The sequence below is a fragment of the Marmota marmota genome, unplaced genomic scaffold (assembly GCF_001458135.2).
Source record: "Marmota marmota marmota unplaced genomic scaffold, marMar, whole genome shotgun sequence".
Lineage (NCBI taxonomy): Eukaryota > Metazoa > Chordata > Mammalia > Rodentia > Sciuridae > Marmota > Marmota marmota.
The window spans coordinates 16,497,163-16,521,075 of NW_026000241.1; the positions used below are offsets into that span (position 1 = coordinate 16,497,163).

The window sequence follows — 23,913 nt, forward strand, 5'->3', positions numbered from 1 at the left end:
AGAGTTCAAAACCAGCCTCAGCAAAAGCAAGGCGCTAAGCAACTCAGTGAAACCCTGTCTCTAAATAAAATACAAAATAGGACTGCTGATGTAGTTCAGTGGTTGAGTGCCTCTGAGTTCAATCCCCGGTACCAAAAAAAAAAAAAAAAAAAAAAAAGAAAGGAAAAGACAATCAGTCAACAAATCAACAACCAACAAACATATGAAAAATTGTTCATTATCTCTAGCAATTAGAGAAATGCAAATCAAAACTGCTCTAAGATTCCATCTCACTTCAGTCAGAATGGCAATTATTAAGAATACAAGTAATAATAACTGTTGGTAAGGATGTGGGGAAAAAGACACTCGTTCATTGCTAGGACTGCAAATTTGTGTAACCAGTCTGGAAAGCAATATAGAGATTCCTCAGAAAACTCAGAATGGAACCACCATTTGACCCAGCTATCTCACTCCTCAGTTTTTACCCAAAGGACTTAAAATCAGCATACTACAGTGACACAGCCACGTCAATGTTTATAGCAGCTCAATTCACAATAGCTAAATTGTGGAACCAACTAGATGTCCTTCAACAGATGAATGGATAAAGAAATTGTGGCATATATACACAATGCAATATTACTTGGCTTGAAAGAAGAATGAAATTATGGCAATGCAGATAAATAGATGGAATTAGAGAAAATCATGCTAAGTGAAACAAGCCAATTCCAAAAAACCAAAGGCCAAATGTTTTCTCTGATAAGTGGATGCTGATCCATAGTGTGGGGATATGTAGGGAAGAATGAAGGAACTTTGGATTGGGCAGAGGGGAGTGAGGGGAGGGATGGGGCTGTGCGGATGGGAAGGAAGGTAGAATGAGAGACATTATTACCCTATATAAATGTATGAGTACGTTACTTTGTACATGGACTCTGCACCATATAGAGCCAGAGAAATGAGAAGTTATGCTCCATTTATGTATAATGTCTCAAAATGCATACTACTGTCATGTATAACTAATTCGAACAAATTTAAAAAATGAAAAAAAGTACAACCTTTCTTGTAGGACAATTAAAGCCACTATAATGTATTTACTTCATTTGCTTTTGCAGCATTCAAAGGTGGGTTTGGGGAAGCAAAAGTTAACAAAACCACTTTGCAGGTAGGAATTTTAAAGTCTAAAAAAATGGAATACTTTATGCAATATGACATAATTGTAACAAATCTGCAAGAGGGCCCAGGGTTCCTGATTCCCAAACCAAATGGCTTTACTGCAAACCAGGGACTTTGATTTCCTAGCCCTGGGTGGTGGGGCACAAGGCACAAGCAGGGGAGCAGGAAGATGGCATTTCTATAGCTGAAGAGTTAGAGGTCAGTTAGAGGTCAGCTGCTGTTGATGAAGAGGAAGGTATTCTGATCACCCTATAGACCAGGGAGGACTCTGGGTTGGACCTCATGCTCCATGACAGCAGGAGTCTATAAGGTCGGTGTTACTGCATCATCAGAGTAAGGCTCTCTGATGTAGAAATACACTTTCCTTCTGAAGACATACTGGGTCAGGACTCTACAGAATGAATGTTCTTATGGGAAGCAATCATCCACTGAGTAATTTTTAAAGCTTTCTTTGAAACTTGCTCTCACAAAAGTCTGTTTGCAGAATACAGTATAATACAATAGAGAAAATATTTCCATTTTAATTTCAGTGTCTGTTGTGTTTATAATGAACACATCCTTGCCATGAATAGGAGGGCTGCCCAGAATCACATCATTTCAGAAATGGGAGGGGACACTAAAGAATATATTGTCCAAATTGCTTATTTTACAGATAGGAAAACTGAGGCTCCAAAGAAAGAAAGTAACTTAGAATTGGACCTGTATAATTCTAACAAGACACATAGTGCCAGCCCCTAGACCAGACATCTTCTGTTCACTGTTAACCTACTGCCTGTAACTGTCCTTAGATATACGGGTGACCAGTTCCATCATTACTGAGGGAGACCAGGAGGCAAGGCTAGGCAATGGCTGGTAACTTAGGTCTGTATAATTAATATTAAAGTTCTTTCCACTCTACCTACTGCCTCCCGGGGCCCAACCCCTCCATTCAGCCCTGCATGAGTAGAACTGGTCTCTTCCTGAGCATCTCAAGGGCAAAAGAATGCACTGAAGGAGCTACCTATTCCATTTTCAGATAGCTCATTTTCCTAGGAAGTCCAAGGTCCCAGACAGAGGCAGATGAAGAAAATAACTCAGTCCTATGACTCTAGGTCCCAGGATGATAGTGTAACAGCTTCACAATTAGACCCAAAGAAAGAAATGCTGCTAAAAGAAACCTATCAAAGTTATATTACAAAGAAAGTTCTAAGGCACAAGGCAAAAATTTGGGCTCTCATGTCTGACAGGGCACTCTACCAGGTGACAAAAGCACAAAGGTAGAAAAGAAACACCCTCACCTGGGTAAAGTACATCCTGGAGGAATTGGAGCCCAGGAGCTTGCCCTCAATGTGCTGCTGCACCCGCTCCAGAATGCTCTCTTCGTGGAGGAAGTGGACTTCGTGCTTTGTAGGGTGCACATTGACATCCACATTCTGAGGGCTGATTTCCAAACTGCCAGGAAAAAAAGAGGACAATTACCACAGATTGTGGAGGGAGGGTGGAATCCACACATGGTGTATATGGTGACTAGATGACTTGGGAAGCCAAATAGCAGTGGTTAAAATCTCAAGATCAAGTGAGTGGTCAAATGTTGGTTTTACTACTGAAGAGCTGTATAGCTTTAGATAAGTTACAATATATTTCTTTGCCCCTTGTTTCTTTATTTGCAAAGTAGACATAACAGCATTACTTATGTCTCAGGTTTGTGGTCAGAATTAAATTCATGTAAAGCACTTTGCATACTCAACATATTTAAAATATGTTAGCTATTATCAACATCATTCTAGAATTAGTAGAATTTTTTATTATGTGACCTCAAGAAAGTCACTTAATTTCTCTGGATATTTTCTCATTTGTAACAATAAGGTAACCAGAAATCTGTCCCCTACTTACTTTTCAGTATTATGTGAGGATCAAAACTAGAACATATGCAAGAGAACTTTCCATCAGTAAAATGTAACAAAAGAATCAGTTCAGAGACTGTGTCAGCTATCAGTTTATTGTCTGTGCTCCAAGTCCATCATCTTTCATTGCTTGTTCTATGATAATGAAGCTTTACAATGTGAAACTTTGTCAGTAGAGGGCACCAGAGGGACAAAGGAGGAAGAAGGGTTTCTCTGCCAGGTTAGGGTGCATTTGTGAGTTGTCTCCATACTCAAGCAGCATGTGGCCCCTTCCTGTAGGCAGCTATCACTAGAGCCTCTCAGAGTGGCAGGGGAATGCCTTATTGACTTTTCCATCATGCAGTGAATCACTTCCATTCTCCTCAACAAGATCAGCACCTCAACCCCCAGTGTTGGGGGAGGTTGTGCAAAAGGGACTCTATCTTAGCCCTTGGTGGAATGGCTGCTCCCTGTCACTTCACCTCTTACTACCTGATCTCCCTTTACTCTAATCCTGTTTGTAATTCTTTTTTTAAACTTCCCGTGTTCTAATTGTTGTGTGGTTTCTATCTCCTGTTTAGACATGGACTGATACGGAGATAGAAGAAGGTGATAAATGGACCAATTTATCACCTAGCAAGGGAATACAAACGGGAATCAACAACTCTACATTTAGTTTAAAAATTAGTTTTGGCCATGATTCCCACCCCTTCCCACTTCAATCAAAACTAGAACGAAGAGAAAATTACTTTCTTTCTAACACAATTTCTGCTCAGAGTGAAAAGATTTCAGACCTAAGATGTTTCAGAATGAACCCGTACCCTGTACAAATATGGCCCTATTGTTCTTTTTTTTTGGGGGGGGAGTGGGGGAGTTGCATCCGCAATCAGGGACTGAACTCAGGGGCATTCGACCACTAAGCCACATCCCCAGCCCTATTTTGTATTTTATTTAGAGACAGGGTCTCACTGAGTTGCTTAGTGCCTTGCTTTTGCTAAGGCTGATTCTGAACTCAATCCTCTTGCCTCAACCTCCTGAGCTGCTGGGAGGGCCCTGTTCTTAAGAGAGCAGTCTTCTGTAATGTTGTGATAAAAATGCCAAGGCTGTGAAATAAACAAGCTAGTAGTAGAGCAAGAAACAATGAAAAAAGATTCTCCATACTATAATTTTCTCTAGGGTAGGGCGCTTCACATTTATTCTGTATTTCAAACACCTACCATAGGATTTGGTCTGTATAAATGCCAGTGCCAAATTATTTATAATCATTAAAATTATTTAAATGAACTTAAATAATTATTTAAGTGGCTAAATTATTTAAGTGAACAATCAACAATGGACATGCCAAGACAAGAACCTCCATAGAGCAGAAGACACTGATGGAAGGAAAACTGTAGCTGTTTCAGTTTTTCAGACTGACCTCAGCAGAAGGAATATTCAGAGTTTCTTGAGCACATCTGTCTATTCTGCCTACAAGCTATCCAATCCTCCTGAAGGGGAAAGACATGTTACTCACTTTCCTGCCACCAACTTGGCAGTGGCTCTCAGTGAGATTCTCTAAGTTAGTAAATACATAAGGGAAAACTGTGCCTTTTCTCTATGAGAAGGGACAGAGCATCCTTCCGCCAGCCATGATAGGATTCACTGATTGGCCAATTGGCAAGCCTACATCTTTCTCAGAATTTCTGTTCCTGTGAGACTTGAGTGAGGAGTTTGGTGCTACATACCTGAGGTACAGGAATGGGTGTGTGTTTTTGGGCAAATATGCTGCATATACCGTTTCTATGGCTTTCCTTAAGGAAGTTGATTCCACCAGTCGATCTAAAAAAGAAAAGGAAAGCAACATGCTTGAAACTGTCTTTATAGGGAGGTCACAGGTATGCACTCCCACCAAGCCATGAAATTTTCACAGGAAGAATACCTCCAGAGCAAGAGCCATATCGGATTCTCATGGAGAAAGGCCCCTATACCTGTCATCACTTCCCAGCATCACATTATGGGCATGGGACTTGCTCTTCTCATCCAAAAGCAGAAGAGATGAGAGGCAATAAATTATGTCTCTCCACCTCCCTTGCCTTCCTTCAATCAGCCCATGTGGATTAACTAGCTGTGTCCTTGTTGGGCCCAGCAACAAATATGACCTTAGCTCTCAGATTTTCATTGGGCAAAAACATACTGGCTACCTATCATACGTGCCAAGTACTGGGAGAAACTATGCTAGTGAATGACTAATCCAACCCCAAGTGGTCAGCACTATCTTACAGAGGTGTGTGCTACGTGGTATGTGAGAGCAGCTAACTCTCTCAGGGGGTTCCAACAGTGGGGTTTCCATACCAAGTAATGAAAGATAAAAATAAGTTTTCTAGAATTTAAGGCAGTACAAATGTCTGACTGCATGTTTAATGTAATTCAGAAAATGATGCAGGTTTGGAGTTGGGTATATAACAAGACTGGGAGAAGACTAAAATCAGAGGAAAGATCTGTTTTCAGAAAACAGCTCTTTCTTCTGAGGCAGATTTTAGAAAACTTGCTGATGATCTGTTGTCCCAACTGTAGCCAAGGATGTTGCACATCTTTATATTTCCAACAAGAAGTGAAACCATAATTTTTACTCACCATATCCAAAGCCTCTGCAATAATGAGCTTGTACTCTTTAACACATGCCCTGATCATACAGGCCTGAAGCTGGAATGGGAACCTGACAAAAAGGACAGCTGGAGCCCTTTTGCTGAAATTTCTAAACTTGAGACTAGCCAAGTTGTCTTTGTCTCTGCCACCTAGGTGAGCCTTCATAGTGTATAACTGTAAGAATCTGACCTTTCTTTGCTACCGAGAACCTGGCATTATGAAAGGATTTGCTATAATACAGAGACTATGGTGAGCAGCTCCAGCAGAAACAGACACATGACAGCCAGATGGTACTTACACTGATTTCTGCTTGTCTATTCTGGAGCCAACAAGTGTGTTATAAAGCAGTTCTTCTTCATAGTTAGAAAAAAACCCAATGAAAATCATTTTGTGAGTTACATGCACCCAGCTTTGTTTTCTATCAGGCTTCAATTGTTCCTCATGCAAATAGGAAAAAACCTTGCTAATATATGAGTTTAACACAATCTGTCTATAAAAGGATTGACTCTCCCATCACTGTTTCTATATTGCTTTGAATAACTGCTGCAAAACATGCATACTTTGAGACTTTTATTATTATTATTATTCCTGTAAGTGGAAGAGGGAAATATAACATTTCTAACAGCAAACAAAACAAAATTTATAAAGTTATCATGAAATACTTAAAAATAATAAAGGTAAACAAGCCATAAGAAAATGAACACATAGAAAGATGCATGTTATTTTTGGATAGATAACTGAGTCAGACTGTCTGGATTATGTGTTGTTTTTTCTTTATCAAAACCTTGTAACAGAGGCTGGGCTTGTGGCTCAGCGGTACAGTGCTTGTCTGGCATGTGTGAGGCCCTGAGTTTGATTCTCCGTGCAACATAAAGATAAATACATAAAATAAAGTTATTAAAAAAAACCAACCTTGTAACATACAATTAAGTTTACAAAAGCAGAACATAAAATAGTATTACTTAATAAGAATTACATAAACAATGTCAGCAGAAAGATAAGGATTGAAAAGGAATTTGGGAAAAATCAAATGCACTTAATTTTCTCTCTCATTTCTAGAAATGCTCTTTGTATTACAGATTTCATTCTTTAAAAAGAAAAATCTTAAGGTTATTAAAACTTGGTATTTTTACTGCCATTACAGTAAAAGTTATATTAACTTTTAAGTTACAGTAACTTTTACTGTAATGGCAGTAAAAATAGCTAAGGTGTCTGTTTCTGTCTTTGTCTCACTCCCAGTGTGTTCTATTGTGTAATATCAAACAACAGCCCTTGATCTAGGGCATGCTGTAGAGGATTCACTTCCAGAGGGTAAGGTGCTGGATTATAGGGCCTGTGATGCTTTCTCCTAAGACCCTCTTATAAGCAAGAACCAGACCTGCTAAGAGCCACAGCCAAGTAATATGATGCATGGCATTTTTGGTTGAAAGGTGATGCCAGCAAGCCATTGAGATGATATGATTATGTTAAGATTTGCATTCATATGGATATTGGACTCCTGCTGTCCACCTCGGCCTGCTACGGGACTCCTGGAGAGTTCCCATTGGTTGGGGAAGTGCGGTAGGAGGGAATTCTGGAGGAGGAACTTCCTCTCTTGGGTTCCGGTGGGCTGGGAGAACGGCTGAGTGCATCCATCGGCAATCTTCCCGGGAGCTTACGGGGCATTGGCAGCAGTTTCAAAAAATAAAGTTTGTTCCTGCTTGAGTGGCTTGTGATTTTGTGCCCAGCCAGACTGCGGCACAGACCATGACAGCAATAAGCACGAATGAGAGGGCCAAGCACTGATTTAGGATAAAAACTATAAATGCTTTCTAATTAAACAATTTTTGGCACAGAGTTCCCCACATATAATCAAACCTCTGAGTTAGGAATTTTTGCAGGGTTCCATAAAATTCTCTGTGAACATATATCCCCACGTAGTTCTTTTTCACTTACGGTTGATGAAGAGTAAGAAAATGCACTTCTTCACTGAGTAGTTTGCATTGGATATGTAGCCATTCATTTTGAAAGCTAGGGTTTTATCCTCACACCCAACTTCTATCAGTTCTCTGGTTAGAAAAGATAAATTTTGAGGCCTCTGAAAACACTGGAGAACTCAAACATTATAAAATAATCAGAATTAGAAAACACACAGCTCCTTCCCATAAACTAACCCAGCCAAATGAGGACCTCAGAGACTTGGTTCATTGAGGTCCTCTGGACCTACCCGTCCATCTGTCCATCTGTCCATTCACGCATCCATACCCACACACATCACCCACCCAAAACACAGTCAGTGTTGTGAAGCACTTAGTCTATACATCAGGGACTGCTCTAATTGCTGGGGTATAAAGATGGGTGCAAGCTCTGAGACCTTGTTTTGCTGAAAGTTTTATGCATCTTAGTAACTAAATCCCAGAGTTAAAATTCCAGGAACTTATTTCTGCTTAACAACTTACTGTAAAGCTTGGCACCACAATGGAGCTCCAATGTGTTGTTCCCCAGATTGTGTTTATTGGGGAGGGTAAGTTGATGTGAAAGACTGGTTCTTGGATATGCCACACTTATCTCTGCCTGAAGGCCTTCCCTAGGACTGAACCTTCTGCCTGGAGGGCTAACTTACTGGCAGTTAAATAATTCCTATTTATTCTTCACACCTCAAGGAATACTTCTTCAAAGTCCTTCTCTGACTATCTGACACAAGATTTTTCCATTATGTCCTGAATTTTTAATTGAGGCAACAAGCACAATCTGCTTATGAATGACATAATAGTCTCATGTGTCTTTCAACCTGGAGAGTTCTAAGAGGGCAAGAATTGTTTCTGTTTTGTTTACTACTGTATCCCCACCATATATTCTAGCCCAGCACCAGGGGAATAGCTGGCATTCACTAAGGATTTGCTAGTTGGACAGCATAGTGTTTCCTGTACACACTGTACACACTGAACCTATAAACCATTTCTTCCCAAAATGTCTCAAGAGGCTGGTGTTCTGGAAACCTGCTTTGGAAAATGCTGCTCTGTGGGATTTCTAATCTCTTATAGTCTCTAGGAATTTCCCTAATTATGAGTTTTAAAATTTAGTCAATAATCTAAAAAGTTATACTGTAAAAGAGCTCTCTCTGTTCTGGGAGCACAGTTTAAAAATAGTAACTCATTTATACTTAATTAGAAATAAAAGGGTAAAAAGAATGAATAACTTGTCTTTCAAAGTAGAAATCTGGTACTTGGACAACTGCTGCTGCTTTTAAGATTTCTGGGAAAAGTGAACCAGGGGCTGTCAGATTCTCCATGCATCTATGTATCCACAGCACCTCCTGCATGTGTGGCATATGGAAGGGTTTCAGTATTCTTCCCCTCAGATTATAACATGGCCAATCTGGACTTTCTGAATACCTGAGATTCACTGAGAAATCTACAAAGGCAATGGTGGTCTTTACAAGCAGATGGGAGCACCAGGAAGAATCTGCAACACAAGTAAGCTCTCCTCTTAGGCTTTCCTGACAATGCAGATTTGGTAACACTTGAAAACAAGTCTTTAAGGGCAAGAAATATTTTATTCATGTTTACACTTAACTTCTAGCCTGGAATATGGGAGGAGATTAATAAATATTGAATAATAAATAAATGGAATTCTAAAGTAAGTTCAAGGAAAAGAGAAAGCAGTAAAGAATGACAGAATTCTACTATGCTATGAATATCCTAAACACAAAGACCAGGAGAGAACACACTGATTTCAGTCATAGCATCTAAGAGGCAACGCATACCCTGGAAATGTCAATTACATGAAATAATAATTCTATTAGCAAACTTGAAGCATAAAGTCAAGCCTGTATATTTGACTAAAACAAACTCTTAAGTCAGGTGCTATCTTGAGATTACAAAATAGTGTGATTGATTGGAAAACTAAGATAAGAAATATAAAAGACTTTTTATATATGTTATCAACGTACCGACTAACAGCATTTCCAAAGATGGAGCGAATATTGTCCACTGTTGTGGCACTGGGCAGTGTTCTGACGTCAGCTACTGTCTCGCCTTGCTAATAAACAAATAGAAGATACAATGACTTACTGTCTCATAGTTATAACCAAAACATCATAACCTTATCTCCACAGGCAAACTATTGAAAATTCCCTTTTGTTATAATACAAAACCATCCCTCATAATTCAAGAACTTACTTTTTTAACTGAGAAGCTAATGCCTGAATTGTGTATTGCATACCTGGAAATAAAAACAAAATAAATGATAAGCAAAAAATAGCAGAATACAAAGCCAGGCACAGTGGCTCACACTTGTAATCCCAGCGGGAGGCTGAGGCAAGAAGATCGAGAGTTCAAAGCCAGCCTCAGCAAAAGTGAGGTACTAAGCAACTCAATGAGACCCTGTCTTTAAATAAAATACAAAAAAGGGCTAAGGTTGTATTTCAGTGGTTGAGTGCCCCTGAGTTCAATCCCCGGTACAAAAAAAAAAAAAGGCAGAATACAAAATAGATGTTAGAGCCCCTCTAGTTAAGTAAACCAGCGAAATCAATAGAGCTAAAGGACAGAAGCAAACACACACAAACAAAAATATCTCAATACACCCTATTTTACCCTCAGAAAAATAAACCAGCAGAGACTAGAGAGATCTCAATGCTAAAATGGGACTAAATCAAACAAAATACAGGGTTCCTTTCTGTTTTTATAAGTTGCTGACTGGACTCAAGGATCTTTCAACACAGTCTCTTCTTTACTTGCAGTTTTATTTTCATAGTGTCCAGAAGGGCCTGGGGGCCTCCAGAATATCTTAAAAAGCTAACTTTAAACCCTGCACACTTTTATTCTCTCTCAGATCCCTCAATAGACCCTCCTTCCGGGCTTCTCCCCTGCCCCTAGATCCTGTTCCAGTATCTCCCAGCCTTTGCTTGGTTGACCATTATTTATTACTCCTCTCTCTATACTCCCTATGAACTGAAATACTGAATCTAGCACAATGCATTTAAGTTAAAAAAAAAAAAAATTCACTTTATCACACCTAGAACCCAAACTCCCAACTTCCTTTATTTTCAGGAGATAATGAATATTCTGACACTGATTTATAAATTTAAAGGGGGAACAAAAAAAAAAAATAGAGAGCTTGTTTGGAGGTTCTAGCAGGGAGTACAGCTACTCATATACCCTTGATCTAAGAACATCATCCTCCTCTATTGGGGAAGGTTATCCTCTTCCACTAAGCATGCAGCTTTGGGAGGTTTGCACATGGAGTGGAAAGGGAGAAAGGGGACACCTGCATAGTCAGCCAGATCAGCCAAATCAACTCTGATGATCAACTGGGTGACAGATGTTGCAGCCAGATCGCCCTCACATCCAAGAAACTTAATGTATAAATCTGTACCAGTTTATTATGGGCAAAAGTCTAATTCACTTTAGGTTTCTTTAGAAATACTGAAAAATAATTAACATATCTATTACAATGCAAGAACATGTGGGTTTGGAAAGCCCATGCTGGAGCTATCTGTAGCAGCAGATTAAGTCAGTCAAGATCATAATGTTGCTTTCACCTACTCTGAATTCCCTCTTCTACTTCTGGTAACAGTCTCTAAGCTTCCCTTGGGAAATCACCTCTATCCTGTTCCCATTCCACCTGATGCATTCTCAGTAAGACTACCAATCAAGAAGTGTTCATTCCATAGTCATGGGTGCAGCTCATATGACCCAAATTATGCCAATTTCAGATATACTCTCCAGGAAACAAGATACTCGAGCAGGGTCAGGAAAAGAATAAAAACAACTGAAACAGAATTATAATGCTAAAATCCTGAAGGCACCCTGCTTTTTGTCATCTCCAAGAAGCAGCTGTCCACACCTTTTTCCACTTCTAGTCTTCCAATACATTTATGTTCAACTCAAGGTAGCTAAGGTCAGTTTGTTTTGGTTGCCACCAAAGCAGCCTCACTGATATAATAAAGACCAATTGTTCTTTGCTGAGGAGATGAGAAAAAGCTCAGAATTGGTGACTAAGCTTTGATCAGAACAATATGTACGCTAGTATTGCTGTTTACTATCTAGCTCAGCAATGGTTTTCAATTTGCTAGCACCAAAACATTCCTTTGATGAAACATCTCAGAGACTTTCTCCCACATTTTCGACTGTACCTGCCAACAACTTCCAAAATTTTTCCATACTCTTCACTTGGATTTTTTAAAGCTTTTCTCCTTGTGGTTATGTTGTAAAAAAGATCCTCCACCTGAACAGAAGATTGATTTTTCTTGTAAATTTATAGAAGAACATGGAAAGAAAGGCTCACATTGTTCACTTAAACCTGAGTTTTAAAGTAGTGAATCCAAAGATATTTACTAACAATATACTTACAAGAATTGATTGGGGAAGTAGGCAACACTGACAAAGGAATTGAAGAATATTTTTTTCTGCCTCTCACATTCATTCACTGATTTCTCAACTATGAGAGCTATCTGTATGTTAGCCTTTTTGCTTTGCTTTTTTTTTTTTTTAATTTGTGGTGCTGGGGATCAAACCAGAGCCTTGTGCATGCTAGAGAAGCGCTCTATCACTGAGCTACATCCCTGGCTCTAGGCTCTTTGCTTTCTACTCAAAATATGAATACAAATTTTAAAGTGTAGTCTTACTCAGGAGAAATCATAATTTAGGGGGTCATACATGTAAATTTATAAAAAATGACAATATCACATGGCATTTAAAGATATTTTTCAAACTAAGGATAATCACAAAATTTCCGAGATCATTTGGACTTTCTGGAAATCATGCTGTAGTCACCCTGTCAAGGCTCCTTGTTAACATGCACTAACAAGTATACCACATTCATTTATGCCTACTGCCTGCTTCATCATGCCCAGGAGTTAAAATGTTAGAATGACCTTTAAGGAGATGTGCTCTAGTTGGGATTTGTGGTGCGGGAAAGAGTGTATAACATGACAGCAGATGTTTTGTGGGGTCAGAAAATGGAAAGAGACTAACCAAGGCATTCTAGAAATAAGGCAGCATGATGGACTTCCTCCTGACTAATGATATAGTCATATGATCTACCAAATACACTTTGAGGCAGCTGTGCACATATTCTTTGTTCCATTTAATAGATGAGAAAACTTGTTAAGTGACTTGCCTCTAGACACAACCATTGACTGATCAGGCTGGGACTCCAAATCATGTTGTCTGGAGCCAACCTTAATGTTTTTTCAATTCTAACTACCCTGCCACTGATTTTTGCCATCCCAACTCCTTACAAAAGATAAAAGGGTGGGCAGGCTGCCATGCCACAAAACCCAAGAATCATTTTTCTTGCTTACAGGGTGATATCTTTGGTCTTCTATTAACTAGCAAAAATTAATTTTATTATTAGCCTAAAAACTCCAAGACATTTATTTTTCAATATTTATACAAAGCTCTTTTTCAACAATTTACATTCTTACCGTGATCTGAGTCCCTTGATTGCCAGCACATGGTTTAGGAGGAGCTTTCAGCTTTCCATCGGAGTAAGTTGCTCTAATCAGAAAATATGCAAGATTATTAATATCTAATAGAAAATGAGATACTCAGCAGATAGAATAGACATTATGATTGCAGTATGTATATAGGTGATTCTATGACCAGTGTGATTCTGCAATCTGTACAATCAGAAAAATGAGATACCCCAATGATTCAAATGTATGAATTGCCAAGATCATTGTAATGTCATGTGTAGCTAATAAAAAAATAAAATAAAATAAAAAAAGAAAATGAGATACTTATCCAAACTGTAAAAAAATTATACCAACAAATTAAAATACAGGCATATCATATATTCTCTTTATTACTTTTTCTATTACTTTCATATTAATTCTAACCAAATTAAAATTTAAAAAATGGTCCCTGTTCGAGCAAATTTTGATTTTTTTAGCTGCTAAATTCTGAGCTACTATAGTTTTGCCATTGCCTAAGACAATAGTAAATGTCTGATACAATTCTGCAATCACTGATTGAGGAGCAACCATGTACCAAGACTATGGAAGCACTGATGATAAAGAAAGGTCTTAGAAAACACTTGCCCTAGAGAGGGGACAGTTTTACCTAAAGGACAGAAGAATGTGCTAAGTGATCTAGAGAAGGAGCCATATGGCCTGGGTGGGAGTGAGGGCTGGTAAAGGCATCAAAGAAGAGAGGACAGTTCATCTGGGCTTCAGGGAGGAAGGTTTCAGGTGGAGAAACCAAGAAAGACCATCTAAGAAGGGGAAAACAAACAAAAGCATAGAGGCTTCTGAATACATGGCAGCTGAGAATGTGTCTCGAGAAGAGGCTGGAAGGGCAGACTAAAGACACACTGGGAAGGTACTGGTTGCCAAGATGATGACTCCAGATTTCATGCGGTCACAAAAGGGGAGACACTAGATCCTAGGCAGGGGAAAACATGATCCCAGAGGTCAAGAATTAATTTGGGACACATTAATTCGCAACGATCTCCAAGTTTTTTTTATATGATTCAAATCATACCAGTCCACCCAGATGCTGGGGCAATTATAATTCACACCTAGTCAACTCCCCTAGCTTACACGCTGTATACTCTGAAGCGCTCATTACTTTGCACATTTGTTTGCTGAAGAAGACTAAGAAACGGATATAGAATGAAATAAAAACACACTGCTCAATCTCCTACTTCATCAAAAGGGAAAGGTTATCTAAATTGCCTCTTTCATTCTGTATTAACCTGTGATAACAACCAGCACTTTGATGACATATTTAAAGAGAGGATATAAAATTAAAACAATAACATAACCATTAGAACTTGAAATTTTTTATTTTGATTGACAAATAATCTGTATGTCTAATTTTCAAAAAAAAATTTGGCATGAATTGGGTACTCCTGTCTTCATCTAGTAAATAGCTAGGGCTTATAAAAACAAAGTGCAATTTTGATTCCCTGAATTCCATTTTGTTCTGTTCCAAGGCCATTCATCAGCCTCTGGAAGTTGTGTCAGCAGAACAGCCAGCAAGCAGCCACTCATGAGAAGGCAAGACAGTCCAGGAACATAAGGATAGCATGAGCTGGTGGCTCAGGAGCCAGCAACGGTACTATGAGCCTTCAGCATCCCAGTCACAGCCCTGTAATCAGCCCCAAATGATATCCTACTAAAGGATAAAGAAGCAGAATTAACATCAGCAACCACCATTTACTCAGAATATTTATGGGTAAGATACACACCTTGCTGGATACTTAATATGTTACATTTTATATTTTAGGAATCCAAGAAGTAAGAATATCATCTAGTAATCATCCCTGTGGATTATCAATTTAACAACAGAGAGGAAAGAAAACTTACCCAAGATCTCAGCCAAAAAAAAGATCACGCTTGGTATTTAGTTATGATTACTCTGAGATCCAGGCAAAAAGTACAAGATGAACATACAGGAGTAAAATAAGTCAGCACTATACCTGTATGCACACTTTCCATCAGCTGTCTTGGTTGTAATAGTAACATGAGCCACATGGCTTATGCTGGCCAATGCCTAGGAAAGAAAAGGAAATAGAATAAGATAATAACACACTGCTCAATCTCCCACCTCGTCAAAAGGGAAAGCTTATCTAAATTGCCTCTTTCATTCTGTATTCACCTGTGATAACAACCAGCACTTTGATGACATTTAAAGAGAGGATACAAAATTGAATCAGTAACATAATCACTAGAACATGAAAATATATTTCTTAAAAAATCCAAAAGGAAACCCATCAAAGCATTAATGTGCTAACAACAATTATATTCAGGTGGTAGAACTATAGCCATTGTATTAGTTAGCTTTCTATTACTACAGAACAAATATGTGAAATAAACAACTTATAAAGAGAAAAGTCTTACTGTGGCTCAGTCAGAGACTTAGTCCATGGTGAGTTAGCCTCTGTGCTTTTGAGCCTATAGCAAGGCACAATAATGGTGAAGAGCATGGGTGGGGATAGGGGAAGCAAAGTCACTCACCTCATGGCTGTGGAATGCCAAAAGAAATGAAGGAGAGGAAGGGGCCCATTACCTCCTTAAAGGGCACACCCCCAATGATCTAAAGACCTCCTACTAGGCCCACCTCTTAAAGTTTTCAATAATGCCAAGCTGGGGACAAGACCTTAACACATTGTCTTTTGAAGACCCAAGGCCTCATGCATGCTAGGAAAGCATGCTACCACTAAGTCATACCTGTAACCCCTTCAATAAATTTTAAAACTTGCCTTCAGAAATGGATAATGAAATCACTCCAAATAGATGATGCTATAAATTGTTACTCAAAACTTGGGAGGGAGGTACCAGGGTTTGAACTCACAGGCATTTGACCACTGAGCCACATCCCCAGCCCTATTTTGTATTTTATTTAGAGACAGGGTCTCAATGAGTTGTTTATTACCTCACTTTTGCCAAGGCCAGCTCTGAATTCACAATCTTCCTGCCTCAGCCTCCTGAGCTGCTAGGATTATAGGTGTGCCGCGCCACTGTGCCCAGCAAAGCTATTTTTTTAATAAGCAATTACATGTTTACAAATATAAAATTTAAATGATACAATTAAATCAAAATATATTTTAGAAACCCATGACCATTTCTTTCCCCTTATAACTCAGACTGGTTTCCTGGTCCTTTGAGATCTGAATCTCTTCACAAGGACCACATAGTATATAAAGATGCCACCCAGAAACTATGCTATAATGGGGTCTTCATAACAGCTTCTACACACTTGAAGGAGGTTCAGTTCATTAAAAGGAACATAGCTCTACTTGGCAGGCTGAGGCAGGAAGATCACCTGCATTCAGGAGTTTGTGACTAGCCTGGGCAAAAACAAAAAAAGCAACATGGATCGGGCTCAGAGATTACTTTGTCAAGAATCCTTGGTTTATGTAATTTTCATCATTAAAAAAAGCAAATTATTTGGAGACCTATGTAAGGAAGAACATTACATATGTACAGTAGTACAGTACTACACAACATCTGGAAGAGAGAGTGACACTACACATGGTCCAGCAGATGGTCTTGCTGCTTCAAAGAGGCATTGTTGCTGACAGGGAAACAGACAGACAGGAGCTCAGATTGTGGAGTCAAGGGCCTGGTTCAGTTTCCCACTCTGTCACTTTCTAGCTGTGTGCCCTGACTACATTCTTCATCACTCTGTATACTTCTCCCTGTATAAAACAGGGCTTCTGAAAAACCTACTCTGTGGGGCTACTGTCAGAATTAAGAGTTAATACATACATCTGCTGAGAACCATGACTGGCACAAACCCTCAATAAATCTTCCCTATTTAACTGCAGAGAGATAATAGCCCTGAAGATGTTCCACAGCTAGGGCAACGCTCCAGAGACCAAGGGCTTGGAAATTGACCCAGGGAATTTCAAAGCCAGAATGAAACTGTGTCTCTGGAGCTTGACCTGAGGCAGCCTCGGGTCACTATCACTATGAGCACAAGGATGCTTGAGAACACTCTGGTTTGAAGTAAATAGAACAACATTACACAGATTAGATCAGAGACACTTTTTAATTTTTAAAAATTAAGTAAAAGTAATACATGCCCATGATGATAAAAAGTTCAGAAGCTACAGAAAGCCCTGAAATGAAAAGTAATAGGCTCTTTTCCTCTTCTCTACCTCCACTCTTGTTTTCCCAAAATAACTACTCATGACAGTTTCTCTGGTTCTCTATAGCCTCCAGAAAGAAAATGACCAAGTAAGCTCCAAGTCTTCTGACCTCCAGAAGTACAGGATAATAAATTTGTGTTGTTTTATGCCACTAAGTTTGTGGTAATTTTGGGCAGTCAGCAATAAGAAAACACTACCAATTGTCTTAAAAGTATGTCTACTTTTACCCAGGAATGTTACTTCTATAAATTTATTCTAAGAAAATAACTAAACAAAATGCAGTATTTCATCAAAGCTTTACACTGGAAAAAACAGCAGCGTCTTAACAGGAAGTCACTCAAACAACCTATAGTATACATACATAATAAAATAATGTGTACCCATTAAAAATTATGTAGGCCTATACTTATTGGATGAAAAGGTATCCATAGGAATTACGTTAAAAAATAGAGACCCCATTCAGTCTTAAAAATATTTTTGTCTATTTTCCATATCATACATTCCTATAATTTTACCCACATATAATTTAGAGTGTATCTTAAAAAACACAAGCTCAAATGAACCTCATGATATTTTATAATAAGAGACTTAATAATTTCTCCTTAATGCTATCAAATAGTTCAAATACATCTCAAATATGTCTCATTTTTTTTTCACACTTTGCTCACATTAGGATTCAATAAGCTCTAGTAAATGAAGTTGATTCATAAGGCCTTTTAAATCTCTCTTAATCTAGAGGTGATTGTTATCCTTCTCTACTATTGCTTGACTTCTATGTTTTTCCTATATTGCTACTTAGATTCAAATATTGAGCAGATTCACTTTCATTCATATATATATGAATGAAATATATATATTATATACATAATATATATATTAGTTGTAGTTGGACACAATACCTTTATTTTATTTTTATGTGGTGCTGAGGATCGAACCCAGTGCCTCACAAGTGCTAGGCAAGTGCTCTACCACTGAGCCACAACCCCAGCCCCCAGATTCACTTTTTTGTTTCTTTCTTTTTTTGGTGGTCCTGGAGAGTGAACCCAGGACCTGACATGTTAGGCAAATGCATTACCACTCAGCTACACCCCCAATCTTCTTTAATTTTTGTATTTTGAGACAGGGTCTCACTACATTGCCCAAGCTATACTTGTATTTGTAACCCTCTTGTCTCAGCCTCTCTAGTAGCTGTGATTCCAGGCATGCACTGCCACACCCAGCTCCACATTTCAGTTTTTGACAAGAAAACTTTATAAGTGGTTTTGGGTATTTCTATCAAGTGACACATAACATCTGGGGAGTTCATAGTAATATTAAATATTTATGAATACTTTTCAGTCGTGGAAACTAAATTTAATTAAGTTGTTTCAAATTTGCATATATTTAACAAGTAAAAAATACCAAATCTTATTACCTCTCATATTGAGAAATATATCCTGAAATGACAGCAATGTCATCATGTGAGGATATTTTACACATTTCTTTAAACCTTTACTTACCTCACCCCGAAAGCCATAGGTAGAAATACTGGTTAAGTCCTCAAAGGTCTGCAGTTTACTTGTAGTGAACCTCTCACACACAATATCCAGATCTTCCTTCTAGAAAATTTTTTAAAAAAGCAAATAATTATGTTATCCATTTTTCTAAATCTTCCTGAATTTCCATTTTATCAATTTAGAAATAAATTTCTCTTAGAAGTATTTTTAAATTAGTGGTGATTTCCTCACTTTGTATTCAGAATACCACATTGTCTTGGCATTCCTACTTTCTTACTAGGCTGTTCCTTTTCAGTGTCATTTGCTCTTTCCACCTCCTACCCCTGGAGTAACACAGGATTTCAATCGTGGACCTCATCCTTATCTATACTCACTATCTTGATGATCTCATTCGGTCTCATAGCCTACTTTTTTAATTAGAAAAACTTTTAAATATCTACAACTTTTTAAATTGTAATAAAATACATGTTAACATAAAACTTTCATCTTAACCATTTTTAATTATCCAGTTCAGTGGTGATAGATTCATTCACAGTGTTAAGCAACCTCTCCAGAACTTTTTCATCTTCCCCAAATTGAATCTCTGTACTCAATCATCAATAACTCTCCATTCTTCATCTTCCCCCAATCCCTGGAAACCACCATTCTACTTTGAGTTTAATGCATTTGACTATTCTAGAAACCTCTTATAATAGGAATCACATATTTGCTCTTTTATGACTGATTTATTTCACTTAACATAGTGTCTTTAAGGTTCATCCATACTGTAGCATTTGTCAAAATTTTATTCTTATTTAAGGCTAAATATCATCCCATTGTGTGTATATATGTATCACATCTTGTTTATCCATTCGTCTGTTGATAGACACTTGAATTTTTACCAGTTAACTATCGTGAATAGTGCTGCAATGAACATGATCATACAAATATTTGTTCAAGTTCTTGCTTTCACTTTCTGTGTGTAACAGAGGTGGAATTGTTGAAACATATGGCAATTCTGTTTAATTTTTTGAGGAATCACCATACTATTTTTCATAGTGGCTACACTATTTTACATTTCCATCAGCGATCCACAAGGAGTCCAATTTCTCTACCTTCTTGCCAATAATTTTATTATTATTTTGATAACAGTCATCCTAATGGGTGTGATATGGTATCTCACTGTGGCTTGTATTTGCACTTCCTTCTCACTAACGCTGAGCACCTTTTTAGGTGAGTCTTATGCTTTTTTTAAAAAATATCTTTTTAGTTGTAGTTGAACACAATACCTTTGTTTTATTTATTTATTTATTTTTATGTGGTGTTGAGGATCAAACCCAGCACCTTGCAGTGCTAGGTGAGCGCGCTACTGCTGAGCCACAACCCCAGCCCCTAGTCTTATGCTTTTTAACAGTATAAAAATGCAGACGACTCCCAAATTTTTACCTGCAAACTATACACTGCATTTCAGACCCTCACACAAAGAAAAATCTTAATTTTTTTTTTTAATATTTATTTTTTAGTTTTTGGCCGACACAACATCTTTATTTGTATGTGGTGCTGAGGATCGAACCCGGGCCGCACGCAAGCCAGGCGAATGCGCTACCGCTTGAGCCACATCCCCAGCCCGAAAAATCTTAAATTTAATGTGTGCCAAAATGAACTTCCCATCTTCTCCAAACCTGTTTCTTCCATAATCTTTCCCATTCAGTAAATGGCAATTTTTTTCACCATTTATACAGGCCAAAACCTAACTCAATCCTGATTTTTCTCTCACACCCCAAATCACAAATTCTGAGAGCTTTGCCTTCATAATTAACTCAGGATCACATTGCTTCTTATATCTCTTCTATAGCCAAATTGATCCAAGGCACTAATATACCCTCCTGAATTGTTGCAAGAGCCCCCTCCTTGTTCCTGCCCTGTCTTTCTGCAGTCTATTTTCCCACATGGCAAACAAAGAACTTTTTATAAAACCACCAAGTCATATAACACTTTGCTTAAAACCTCTAGTAGTATCATACCACAGTCACTAAAAAAAGCCAAAGATTTTACTATGTACCACAAGGTCCAGCATGTTCTCTCTCTGACTTCAGCTCCTTGCTCAACCTACTTTAGACACACTTGCTTCCTTGTGGGTCCTTAAACATGCCAGGCATTCTTCCTCTCATGATCTTTGTCTTTTCTGTTCTTTCTGCCCAAAAGATTTATCCTTTGAATAATTTCATGATTTATTCCTTGATCTCTACCCACATCTCTCCTTAAATATCATATGCATACTAAAGCCTTCCTGAATTATTTAAGTTGCATTCCTACCCACTCCCCCATTATCTTTCCCTTGCTTTAGTTAATGCCATATGACATACTACTTATTATACCTGCTTGTTTCCCATTACTATAATGGAAATACCCATTGTAGTATGAGAAAGGATTTTTGTCTATTTTATTCACTGCTGTATCCACTGAACAATATACAACACAAAATAGAACACATAATTATTGTTTGTATTGAATTCTTCAGTCAAAAATTTCTAATTACAAAAGCCTAAAGTTTCCAGTAAGGGGAAAGGTTCTGCATTTTCCTGCAGAGATATGACACGAAGCACACAAACATCCTGCTTTTCTGAGGTCTTACTTACCCTGATTCCAGTGCCATTGTCTTGGATCTGAATCAACTTCAGACCCCCCTCTTTAACAACCACTTGAATACTCGTGGATTTTGCATCTAAACTGGCAAATCAAAAAGAAAATAGATTATCAGTCTGCAACTATTCTATTGCATATATTTTAATATATGTCAAGCAATAACAATGAACTCCAAATAAAGAGTGCTTGTGATGTGTTTTTTCATTTGTTTTACACACTCCATGTCTACATCATATGAATTTAAATACTGTGTAAGATAGAAAGAAGAACAACATCATTTCTAATAGGTCATTCAGAACTATTTCTATTCTTTTAGGGAAAAAAAGTCAAATTCAGAAGTAGGAACCTTTCAGCAAACACATCTTTCTCTCTTCTCAACTAATTTTACTATCGATTTTATTCAGATTTCTAAGAGATTCTAATGTCATTTTTAAAAATTCTAAATGTTTTTCTCCATTATCCCTTCTCTTTAAGAACATATAGTCAGGTGTGATGGCACATAATCCCAACTCCTTTGGAGGTTAAAGCAGAGGGGTCATAAGTTTGAAGCCAGCCTGAGTAACTAGGGAGACCCTCTCTCAAAAAAGGTTAGGGATGTAGCTTAGTAGCAGGGTGCCTCTGAGTTCAATCCCCAGTACCACCAAAAACAAAACAAAAGAAAAACATACCTATGGTAAAGAAAAAAATGGTAAGGCAGAAAGTTCTTTAAGAAGTCAATAAATCTTTCGCGCTTTCAGAGAGTAGCCTATACACACAAAGCACCTATTAGAGAAAATAAATTCAGCCTGGAGCTGCATGAGAAAGAAGTTATTGACTTGCTCACAGAAAATTCTTTATTCGGAAATAATAAAATAAGTTATTTAAACATTAAAGACCTGTCTCAGGAGCCCCTTTATTGACGTTGTATCAGCCATCATGACATATATTAAAAAGAGTCTAACTGGACTCCATATAAAATCTCTGCTTACAGAATTAATTATAAGCCACTGAACTAGTATGTTTAGTTTTGTTATACAGAATTTGGGCAAGGTACAATAATTGGTTTTAAGTTATTCTGTTTATTCTAACACTATAGAAACAAAAGCCAGACAACGACTTATACTACCACCACAAATCAAATGAAAACACGTCCCCAGCTTCCATGTTTCTTTTTGTGTGTGTCTCTTCTACCAATTTTCTTATTTTCCCTCTGAGGTCCTTTCTGACCCACTGCTCTTTCAGTCCCATCGCTCTGAATGATTTATGTTTTTACAATGAATCTCTCTACAAATCTGTCATTCTTCACCAGAAAGAAGATTTTTCTTTTCTAATAATGTATGGACTTTATTAACATCAAGTGATTTTAATACAAAGGACATGACATAGTCTTTGGGTCCTTGTCTTTTGTAAGGTTTACAATTCACGCCCAATTTTCTTTCCACATATTTTTTTTAACATCTTTGCTCCATGTTTGCGACAGGGCTAAGCATTAGAATCAACAGATGCCCTAATAAGTCAGACATCTTCAAAGCACCTCTCCAAAAAGTCAAAGGCAGTGAGGCCACTGACTTGGTAATAAGGGAATTCAAAGTTAAGCCCAACGTCCATTAGCCTGTCTTAAAACTCCAATGATTTATTATTTTTTTAAAATATTTTTAGCTGTAGATGGACACAATGCGTTTTATTCACTGAATTTTACATGGCGCTGAGGATCGAACCCAGTGCCTCACACGTGCTTGCGAGCTCTCCACCGAGCTACAGCCTTAGCCCCCAACGATTTATTTTTAATAAAACTCAACAATTGTGCCTTTGAACACGTTGGATTTCTTGAATAAGAAACTGATAACATGGTATACACTGAAAGAAGATTTTTTTTCTCCCACGATAAATTTTTATACATCCTTAATTTCGCATCTTCTGCATAATTTTAAATAGCTCTCTGAGTTAACGGTACCACTAAAGCTATGCCGAACACACCCCTGCTACAGGCGCCCCACACGCCCTAGAATCTAGGTATCGCGAGAGCAGTGGACAAATTCTCGGTTCCCGGGAAAGGAAAAGGCGGGACCCACGCGCGCCCAGGATTCCAGCGGCTTCCAATGACACCGGCCTGCGCCGGATGCGCCTCCGCCCTCGTCACGGAGGCGTGTCCGCGCCATTCAGAGAAGCGGCCCTTTAGGTCGTAGAATCTAAGTGAACCAGGCTCGACTCCCTCCATACCAGTTTTCAATCATCTCTTTGATCGCATTTGCTGGACGCTGAATAACTTCCCCCGCCGCGATGCGATTCACCACTGTCTCGTCTAGCCGCCGAATAACCCCCGCCACAAGCGACATTTTGGCGCCAGAGAGGCCCAAGTCGCGTCTAGATGCTCGCCGGAAGTACCTTCAGCCAATCACTTCAGTCCCTCAAGCCCTTGGTCTTCCTTCAATTATGGTTTACACCATCCTGTACCACCCTGTAGTGGCAGCTGTTGATTGGGCAGCTTGAATGCCAATCAAGTTTCTCAACTGCGTGGGCTGCTGGGCCTCTTCGTCTGTTCCTAAGGCTGCCTCGCACTCGCTTAGAAGGATGTGCGCTTGCGCGTTAGAAATCAC

At 38.5% G+C, this 23,913-nt stretch overlaps 1 protein-coding gene across 3 annotated transcripts in view; it reads right to left on the bottom strand.

Moving 5' to 3' along the window:
* Mlh1 (mutL homolog 1) overlaps positions 1-23,864 on the bottom strand; it is a 45,668-nt gene extending 21,804 nt beyond the window's left edge. Inside the window, exons 1-11 of one of the 3 annotated variants that reach the window (XM_048795240.1) lie at positions 23,702-23,864; positions 21,331-21,421; positions 18,716-18,814; positions 15,042-15,115; positions 13,045-13,117; positions 11,752-11,843; positions 9,797-9,839; positions 9,568-9,656; positions 7,572-7,684; positions 4,736-4,829; positions 2,427-2,580 (exon numbers count right to left, since the gene is read on the bottom strand). In XM_048795240.1, the coding sequence (XP_048651197.1) occupies positions 2,427-2,580; positions 4,736-4,829; positions 7,572-7,638 (315 nt within the window). In that variant the 5' untranslated portion in view covers positions 7,639-7,684; positions 9,568-9,656; positions 9,797-9,839; ... (4 more) ...; positions 21,331-21,421; positions 23,702-23,864. The other 2 variants (XM_015489516.2, XM_015489515.2) reach the window with 2 other exon arrangements.
* Between the last annotated feature and the right edge of the window lie 49 nt (positions 23,865-23,913).